This window comes from Echinops telfairi, unplaced genomic scaffold, assembly GCF_000313985.2.
Source record: "Echinops telfairi isolate 266 unplaced genomic scaffold, ASM31398v2 ScPeMD7_4;HRSCAF=17, whole genome shotgun sequence".
In the NCBI taxonomy this organism is placed as follows: domain Eukaryota; kingdom Metazoa; phylum Chordata; class Mammalia; order Afrosoricida; family Tenrecidae; genus Echinops; species Echinops telfairi.
In genome coordinates, this window is record NW_022103900.1 from 16,235,730 (window position 1) to 16,246,384 (window position 10,655).

Below are 10,655 nucleotides of genomic sequence, written 5' to 3' on the forward strand. Positions count from 1 at the left end.
CAGAAATAAAATCATTTACAAATATGGAAAAATAAAAGGAATTTATAAAAATATGACCAAGCTTACAAAAATATTAAAAGAAAGCTATGGACAAAGAATATTGAGCCACAAGAGATTGAACCCTAAAATTATCAGAGACAATGATTATGGAGAAAAAGTACTGTGTAAATAACACTAAAAGAACTAAACAAATCAAAACAAGAAACCATAGATGACATTCTGCAATGAATATTTAAGAAACACCAAAACCAGTAGACAATGCATACTTGAATGGAGAAGATATCTAGCTAGCCATTAACAAAATATAACACACTGTTTTGAATTTGCAAAGAAAACCACAAAAACAACTCTCAAAGAAAAAAAATTAAAACTTCAGCCAAACAAAAAAGGTAGTATCGTGTTTTATTTTAAATGTAAATGGAAGTATTTTCTTAATTATTTTTAAGAAATAGCTCATTGCTAATATATGGAAACATTGTAGAATGCCTCTATGAGCCTTAGAAGCTTTCTGTGGACTCTTGGAATTTCTGAATTTAAAAGTTAATGAAAAAGTTATAGTATCTTTTAATTCTATTTTCCCACAAACTTCTGAAAACTGCTTGCATATAGGATCATACCTAGATCCTCTAAGAGAGATCGATGCTTTCCTATATATCCTTTATCTTACCTATATGAGGATATAGATATACTCGACATTTTTTAATAAAGGGACGTACCCTATATAGTCATGCCTGTATAGATAGATATTTCTTGGTAGGATTTTTGCTGGATGAATGACTAAGCCCCAAAGAAAGAATTCCATGAAGAGTATATTGGTGCACTGTTATCATTTCTTTAAAAAGCAAAAAAGCTCAAGTAGAAAGAAAATGTTTTGAGAATGATAATGGCAACAAATGTACAAATGTGCTTGACAATGGTTGTATGTATGGATTGTGATAAGAGTTGTACGAGCCCCCAATAAAATGATTAAAAACAAAACAAAAAGAAAAGCTTCAGAAACTTTAAAAATTAAAGATACATCAATTAATTACACTAGTAAGTTATATTGCGGTTTATCAACATTAAAGTTAAAATAGTCAATCTCCTTTTCCCAAAAAATGGGTCAGGAACTGATCACTCAGGTCTAGGTCTTTAGGTTGAGGAATGTGATGTGTTTTAAGTGGTGGTCAGAAACACTTCACTTAAACGGGACAAACCACATAAAGACTAGGAGCCTTCTAAGTTATTTTAAATGAATGAAATGTAGCTGTCAGCTAGGGAATCTTATTTCACCTCTCAGGTAAGGAAACATTTATCAGTTAATGATTTCTATAGCATAAAACAGGTCACTGTCAAATTGATTCTAACTCATCAGTGACCTGTTGTGGCAGTCAAATTATGTTCCACAGGGTTTTTAGTGGCTGATTTTTTTTTAGATTGCCAGGCCTTTCTTCCAAGAACCTCTGGATGGACTTGGATCCCTTTAGCCATTTGTACCACCCAGGGACTCCTTGCTATAGCATAAACCAAACCAAAGAAAGTTAGTGCCATTGAGTGCATGCTGACTCAGACCCTGTGAGTTTCCACAAGTGTGACTCTTTATAGGAGTCGAAAACCACCCCTTCTTTCTCCCGAGGAGTGGTTGATGGTTTTGAACTGCTGACCCTGCAATTAGCATCTCAAATTATAACCACTATAATACCTTCCATAATTTATATTGTGTAATATACAGATGTAAAATGTTACATTACCATCAATTTTGTACCCTTCACTAATTGTGGAAATTTTAGTGTTTTTTTCCTAATTAAAAAAAATATATATTGTCACCTTTTAAATTGTTATAATTTTCTTTTTATAAAGTGTTTTTACTTAACCATGAGGTGTGAGGTGTGTTGCTTCCTGGTGGTTTGTTTTTTTTCTGGTGGTTTTAACGCAAGTATTGAAAGTACTTTTTACCCCCCAGGTATATTTTTCAATAAAAATATTTTAATTTTTTTAGCATATGTATATAGTTTCTATTATTACAATGACTTTATTGTTAAAATTTTATACTGATGTGCCATGTATATGAATCTGAAGCTATGTAAACTTTGGCTTAGACATCAACCGTTTAGCTTTGAGTACATTTAACCCCCCTATTTTTGGATAGCATCCCTTAGTTTATAGCCTTTTTTTAAACGATATTTTATTCCTATAGGCACTTCTCACTTTATCTAGCTTATCTATGATAGCTACTTACCTTTTTCTTTTTCTATATGCATCTACTTATACTGCCTATAAAATAAACGCTCTAAAATGACAACCCTTTTTGCTTTGTTTCAGATGTGGTCGTGTTAAGGATGGCTCCTTGGTGGCCTGTGCGTTTTCTCCTGGTGGAAACCTCTTTGTCACCGGCTCCTCATGTGGAGATCTCACAGTGTGGGATGATAAAATGAGGTGTCTGCACAGTGAAAAAGCACACGATCTTGGAATTACCTGCTGCGATTTTTCATCACAGCCTGTTTCTGGTTAGTTATTTTACTATTTTAAGCTCTAGTAATTCCTGGTCATAATTTGCAAATTTTTAGCTCTTTTATTCATTTTTATTTCATCATTAGGAGTCCTTTTAATTCAATCTTATAAAGGAAACATCCTTTTCCTCTTTTTTGACTACATTTCCATCATGAAGGAACAATATGTCTGGGAAAGTCAGGTTCCTTTTTATATTTGGGGGATGACTCGCTTTATACTGTAAGTATAGGCTTTCAATAAGGGCATGTGGAGAACTTACCCCCGTGGTTTTACTTAGGAGTTGGTTATGATTTTAATATGCCATATTGGCATTCAAATGGAAGTGTTAAATCAATTTACAGACAAAAGCTACATTTTTCCACTTACTAATTCAACCTCACATAAGCTAAATTTATAAAGTATTATGTTGGGCGACACACTTCATTTTTTAAGAAGGAGGGAGAAACAGAATCTTGAATTTGCATTTTCTGGTTTTAAAAAGGTACAATGTATTGAAGTTGTCTGCTAGCCCCCTCCAGTGGCCCTGATGGGTAACATTGAACTGCTAACTGCAAGATTGTGGGTTTAAATCCACTGGCTGCTCCCTGGGAGAAAGTTGAAGTTATCTGCTCCCATAAAGATGTTTAGCCGCAGAAACACCCTTTTCAGGGTTGCTGTGAGTTGGAATTGACTCGATGGCAGTGGGTGGGTGGTGGAGTTCTGACTAGTTGTTATCTCATTACAGTTTAAAGCAACCACATGTACACATTTAAATTGTCCTAGGAAGCAAATTATAAATTTGAAAATGTCTAGTAGTCAATGAAGTTAATTTTAACAATATTTTAATCAAAATATCTGAAAATCTATCATTTCAAAATGAGGTAATATAAGATGGTTAATAAAATGCTTTAATTTTTTTATTGCCTTTGATATCAATGTGCATATGGTGGCACGTTTAAATTTGGACTAGCCACATTCAGCTGTTTAACACATAGGTTCCCAAACACATGGGGCTACTGCCCTCTCTTCAGAAAAAAATTACTCTGTGTTTCCCGGCACTAAAACTCTTTTTGCACTATGGCCCATACACTGCCACTGAGTCTATGTCAACTTACGCAAAACCTGTAGCACAGGGTAGACCTGCCCCTGTTAGTTTCTGAGACTGTAACTCTTTATGAAAGTAAAAAGCCTCATCTTTCTCTCCTGAAGCATCTGGTTGTTTCAAACTGCTGACTTTGCAATTAGCAGACCAATGAGTAACCTCTCCCAGGATAATGTGTCTGTATCTCTTTTTTCAGCCCCCCTGGATCATCACAGCACCCCTCAGGGGGTGGTCTTGCCCACTTTTAGAAACATTGATTCAATAGCTATCTATGGCTAGTCACTACCTTATTGGAATGCACAGGTCCCAACACTAGGGTTATGGTTTGGGCACTTTAGTATTACAATCTCATCATTGGCTTATTAAGATGAGGCACAGGTAGAACCGCAAATCCAAAAACAAACCCTAGAATTACCTTATATGATCTGTTTCCTTGCCTCATCACAAATCACTATTGGCGTCATTCATTTCATTGTAAGCTTTTATACCTTGACAATAATTGATGAATTAAGATGCCTGTTGTTGGTGTGCTGAAGTTTTTTGCTTGTTTGCATATGCTTTTTAACCTTTCACTATCTTGTAGCAAGTGAGCGAGTGGGTACACATATTTAAACTCTGCCAAATTTGGTTAAATAATTCTTTCAATATATATTTTGTAATTTTATTCTGTCAAGACTGATACAGAACCCTTTCTCTTCCATTCATGTACCTGAGAGGCACTTAGTGAGCCTTTGGTGAATTTCATAAATATAGGGTGATTGGAGTTTTTTAAATTCTAAAGCCTCTGAAAATAGACTATCAGTCAAAATGTCATTGCTACATCAATTAGTATTAAACTAAAGCCCTCTTCATTATGCCATTAGAAGGTTGGGCCTCTGATGAGACCTGCAAAGGTTAATAAATCCAGGCAGTGAATTCCTTGCCCTGCTTTAGAGTACATTTTCTTTTCACTGTTGGTAAGCACTGGCCTGGTGGTTGCAAAAGCAGCCATCAGCGCTCCGAGGGAGAAAGACGAGGCGCTCTGCCCTCATAAACGCTTGTGGCCTCAAATCCTGTCGCGAGTCCTTGTGAGCTGCAATCAATTTAATGGCAGATAGATACTATCCTTCTATATAAATAAATTTCCTGAAACAAATAGAAATTTGCTTAAAAGTGATTTTTATACAAGTTTGTGGTTAACTATTGTGTTTTCTTATTATAATTTTAATTACTATTTTATTTGGTATTTAATTTGATATTTGTTAATATCTGTAAATACTTAAAACATACTGAATTTTCTTTGTTTAGTGATATTTTGCTCAAATAAGGAAAAATATTCTTGTTTTCCCTCAAGGAAATATGTTCAATTTTCTCCAGTTTTTAAGACATATACAAAACACTTGGTCTATGTGATGATTACATTTTAAATATTTTTTTTCTAAAGGAAAAAAACATTTCTAAATATTTGGTTACTAAGCATAGGCACATACTTTAAGCTCCATCATTTACTGTTGTCTTACCTGAATTCTCACTAAATCTTTCATTACCCATGCGCTATGTATTGTACACACTAACATTTTCAACATCTCAGTATTCTTGGGAAGCTGCTGTCCCAGTTATAGTACATGTGACTGCCTGCTGGAGACTTGTGTAAGCGGTGTAAGGAGCCCTGGTGAAGCTGCAATGTGTTAGGATGCTGATCACAAGGTCAGCAGTTCAAACCCACCAGATGCTCCGTAATAGAAATATGAGGCAATCCATAAGGTAGACTTATTTATATTCATCATGACCCTGCTAGTAAGGATGCACCTTTGCTGAATGTGTTCTAAGGAAACAAAAATGCTCTTAAGTGTGCAAGAGTTCCACGTGTTAGAAAAACTTCACATGAAATGGGAGTTAATTGATAATGGGAGGTAATAGTATAATGAAGCATGTGTGCTTTAAATAAGACAGGAATTCATAGGAAAAACGTTTCATACACAGCTATATAAATTAAAGTTCTAAATAGTGACATTTGCAAAACTAGGCTCCAGTTTTAAAGTGAATTTACTAAGCTTCTTAATTAATGTGCCTTCCTGCGTATGACTGCTAGAACTCCTCCAGTTAATAAGGTTGCATCAGTAGTAGAAAATGGAGCTCATGTAAACTTAATTATATTAGTGTACAAACATTTCCTACAGTGTTTAGGAACTTACATAGTGGACATATGCCCTGAAATTAAGTAAGCATAAACTAGTGACTATGTAAGACCAAATTAGCTGATCACTTTCTCCAATTTCTATAATATTTTTTTACCAAATGGGATGAATTGATGTTATTTTGGATTTATAGAATTCTAGACTTTGTCTTAATTACATAAAATGAAAACCTTTATTATTCCATATGAATTATAGAGTACGCTTTAAAGAAATTGATACAACCTTTAAAAAGTTACATTGGAAGTGATTAACAGACATGTCATAATACCTTAAAATAACTTAACAGGAATTCTTTCACTGAAATTTTGTCATAATGGTATAAATGAATGAATATTGCTTGTGATATAGTTTTAGTGAATAGAATGAACATAGCTCAGTATTACAATTTGCATTTTTCCTTAAATGACCAGTTATTTTTAACAAATCTGTATTTGTTAGATGGAGAACCAGGCCTTGAGGTTTTTCGACTGGCATCTTGTGGTCAGGATTGCCACATCAAATTTTGGATTGTTTCTTTTACCCATATCTTAGGTATGTATTCAACAATGTGTGCTGTGATTCAGCTAGAAACTCTGTATGTTAATTTATCGTTTTATTTACTCTGAATATCAGAAAGAGATTGTAGAAATATTTTTTTAAAAAGTTTTCATGAAAGCTCCATTGTCTTTTACTTCCATTTTCCTTCAAACCCTTTGACGCTCCTTGTACACACACATAATGTTGATACTGGATGTTTCTGTTTTAACACGACAGTTTTTACAGTTTCTATAAATATCACTTATACCACGAGAAAAACAGTGGGAGGTGTAGCCTTCCCCAGGCACTGTCAGGTCCCATCGGGTGACCCTTTCAGGGGCAGGTGGCATTTGATTTTGGAATTCCTTTACGTTATTGTTAAAATATTTTCTTCATTTTCACTTTCCGCCTTTTTTATTACTACCACTAGGTGAGTGTTGTAATACTTGAATTAACCTCCTGTGCCCATTTTTGCCCATAACAATTTTTCTATTATGAACAGTTTGTTCAAATTTATCTTTTAATCTTCTTCCGAATTTTTATTCCATCAGACATAAATCCAGTTTCTAAAAGCTTATCATTCTTTTTGTTTCTTTCCCATAGTGTCTCTTTTATATTATGAATACAAAAATCTTCCCAAATCTCTTAGTATACCAGGTTTCATGCATGTGCCCACACATGGCATGTGTCTAATTCCTTTGTTTTTGTATCATCTTTGTTCTTGGGCCCTTTTATGATACACCCTGATTTTTCTCTCACATATTATCCATGATCCGTAGTATCCTGATGATATTTAAGGATTCCACAATAATAAGATTATCTAGAGGCTCTGTGCAAAGTTTGTTATTGGCCAGTTAGGAGGAAGAAGCCAGTAATCAGTCCTTATGTGGGCTGTAGAGAAGGATAGGGGGTTTAGAGAGTCTGTCCATCTGGTGTTCCCAGGCAGTTATTTGTCTTAGAAATGTTGTGTCTGGGATAAGCACATAGCTGTTGTGGTTTATTGTGAATGGGAAGTGGGAGGGATTAGAAGACATTAAATGTCCCATATTTAAATTTCAATCACTTTTTCTGTTCTCAGGTCTGTATCTCATGTCATTCTGACTAGCTTTTTCTCTGGCTGTTGATAGGCCTAAGTCAATTTGGGGTTTTCTAGGGCAGATTACCATTCTTGGCTGTAGCAAACTCTCTGAGCTGTGATTCCTGCTTTCTGTTTTCACAAAATTGCTTTCAATTTCTGGTTTGTTGGTGCCTTTCTCCATTCACTTGATTGATGTACCTTTTCTGAAATTATGTGGTAAATTGGGTGCCCTGATTCAGATGCCCCCCAAAATATTTTATTTCTTACCTATTAAGATTCAGTTAAATCATAAGCTACATTTTTGTTATTCATAATTATAGCAGTATATAAAGAAGGGTCCAGGAAATAAAGAATGTTGTGTGGTAGAACTTGATTTAGTTGTTGCTTCCATGCTTGCACTTGTATGAAGTGGCGTGCTTGTGAAGATAAGAGTTCCTTTCCTGTTCCCGTTCATTACGCCTCCTCTTCTCCTCTCAGAGCGAAACTCTTCCAATAAGACACTATGAACAATTATATTTGTAAATATCCTAAATACAAAATATGTATCTATAGTTATTCAAATTTACATTTTTTACACTGCTTCTTTAAAAAAGGCATAGCAATTTCATGGAGCATTTGCCATTTGTACTTTATTATTAAGGCTTATTTGTAATGAGTAGATATGCCTGTCTTAACTTGCGAGTGTAACCTGTTATGGTCATATGGCAAGGGTTTTTTGTTTTGTTTTTTCGTATGGGAAGTTTATCGGTCATTTAGCTTCCAGCTCTATAAGGTTTTTGCCTTGTTCACTTAGTGTCTTTTAAGAGAAGACTGAGTTACTGTGCCTTTATATTGATCTGTATGTTAGATTGTAAGCCTTTTGAAGTTCATCACTGTATTTCTAGCAGCCCATATATGCTCTCCAGATTAAAGTGTGTGTGTGTGTGTGTGTGTGTGTGTGTGTGTATTTAGGCTGAAATGTTTAAATCTCAGCTCTGATGAACTTTTTGTTTCATTACATGCTTCCTAATTTCATCAGTAGCCACTAACACTTCAGAAACCTTTTGTTGTGTGTAACAAAGTTACAAATTTCACCTGTTTACCACTTTATCTCATCTACTTCCACATAAACATTTTAATAATTATTTGTACAGGTTGCCACGAAAATATTTTGAACTCCCTCAACTTACCATTAAATTAGTTGTACCATGGTAAGGGAAAAAATAATGCTACTGGGGTTTAATTTGTACATGCATCGGTTTATTCCAAACAAAATGTGTTAAAATTTTATTGATGTACCTGTGATCAGTAGATGGCTACAGACAAATTCTCTCAGTAATGCTTGTCTAAGTCTTGTTACAATTGCTTTAAAAGCAAATCAAAGAACTTTGTGTGCCATGGAAAAATGAATTTGAGGTCAGGGTTAACAACAACAAATTTCTAACAAGATTCAAATGGACATCTTCCCAAATCATTGCAGGTTTGGGAATAAAATACAAGAGTACCTTGAGTGGGCATTGTGCTCCTGTTTTGGCGTGTGCTTTTTCTCATGATGGGAAGATGCTCGTCTCTGGGTAAGCTGTTAAATGTCATTGTCTTAAGCCATTTTGATTGAACTAAAGCAGACATACAGAAAAGTTCATAAAATGTACGAGAATAGCTTAATATGTTACTTTGATGCAAATCTATAAAACCTACACTCAGGTCAAAAAATGAAACACTGGCTGGTTCTACCCCCAAACTCTCTTAAGTGTTCCTTCCTTCTGGTCACAGCTTCTCAGCCTCATAGCTATCGCCTACGCGTACATTCTTGAACACTTCAGAATTGTTTGTTTCTTCTGTTAAAATACTGATTCTAAACAAATAATGTATTATGAATTATCTGTCTGACTTTATCCAACATTATGTTTGGTAAGATTCATTCATATTGTTGCATATATTTTGGTTTGTAGATTTTCACTACAATGTATTTCACTTTACCCTTTAAAAATTTTTACTGTTAAGTAAAACATTTGCCATTTCAACCATTATTTGTACATTTCAGTGACCTTAATTACACTTATCCTGTTGTGCAGCTGTCACCACTGCCAATTCAAAATTGTTTTCATTACCCTTAACATACAGTAGCTTGTAAGTAGTAACTCCTTATTTCTCCCTTCCACTGCTCCCAGTAACCACTAATAAACTTCCATCTCTGTGCATAGGTATTTCATTGAAGTGGAATCATATTTATCCTTTTGTGCCTCTATGATTTCACTGAGCACAAAGTTTTCAAGATTAATCCATGTCAGAAGACATTGTGTGTCCATTCTTCTGTCGATGGACATTTGGGTTGTTTCCAGCTTTTGTCAATGAACATTGGTGATCTAATGTCTGTTTACATTGTTACTTTCACCTTTTTTGCATATAAACCTAGCGTTGCAATTGCTGGGTCAAGTGGTACATCTTTAACTTTTTGAGGAACCACCAACTGGTTTCCAAAAACAGATGGGCAATCTACAGCTCTCAAGACTATCCATAGTTTGTTATGGGCCACATAGCTGAATGCCTTTGCATAATCAGTAAACCACAAGTAAACCTTTTCTGGTAACCTCTGCTTTGAGCCAAGATCCATCTGACATCAGCAGTGATATCCCTTGCTTCAAGTACTCTTCTGAATCCAGTTTGAATTTCTGGCAGCTTCCTGTCAATGTACGGCTGCAACTGTTGAGTGATCTTTAGCTAATGTTTACTTGCATGTGATATTAATTATATTGTTGATAGTTTCTGCAATCTGCGGGTCACCTTTCTTTGAAAGGGTACAACTGTGGATTTTTCCAGTCTGTGTTCTAAATGTCATGGCACAGACAAGCGAGTGCTTCCAATGTTTCATCAACTTGTTGCAACACTTCAGTTGGCATTCCAGCCATTCCTGGAGCCTTGTTTTTGGCTAATCCCTTTAGTGTAGCTTGGCCCTCTTCCGTCTGCGTGCCATGGATTCTTGTTCATGTGGTGTCTCGTGAAGTGTTTAAATGTTGACTAGTTATTCCATCTTCTTTTGATGCTTCCTGCTTATTTAATATCTTGCTCATAGAATATTGTAATATTGCAACCCGAGGCATGGATTTTTGTCTTCAGTTCTTTCAGCTTGATATATTCTGAGCATGTCCTTCCCTTTTTGGTTTTCTGCCTACAGGTCTTTGCACATTTCATGATAATACTTTACTTTGTCTTGTTGAGTTACCCTTTAAAATTTCTTGTTTAACTCTTCTATTTTATCATTTCTTCCATTTGCTTTAGTTATCAAGAGCAAGTTCAGAGTCTTTTCTGACATCCGCTTTAATCTTTTTAATAT

General features: G+C 35.0%; 1 protein-coding gene across 2 annotated transcripts in view; it reads left to right on the forward strand.

Annotated features, from left to right (window-relative positions):
• WDSUB1 (WD repeat, sterile alpha motif and U-box domain containing 1) overlaps positions 1-10,655 on the forward strand; it is a 49,494-nt gene that overhangs the window by 8,225 nt on the left and 30,614 nt on the right. For both annotated transcript variants that reach the window (XM_004703802.2, XM_030887887.2), the window contains exons 2-4: positions 2,302-2,486; positions 6,187-6,279; positions 8,802-8,895. In XM_004703802.2, coding sequence (XP_004703859.1) covers positions 2,302-2,486; positions 6,187-6,279; positions 8,802-8,895 — 372 coding nt within the window. The remainder of the gene's footprint in view (positions 1-2,301; positions 2,487-6,186; positions 6,280-8,801; positions 8,896-10,655) is intronic.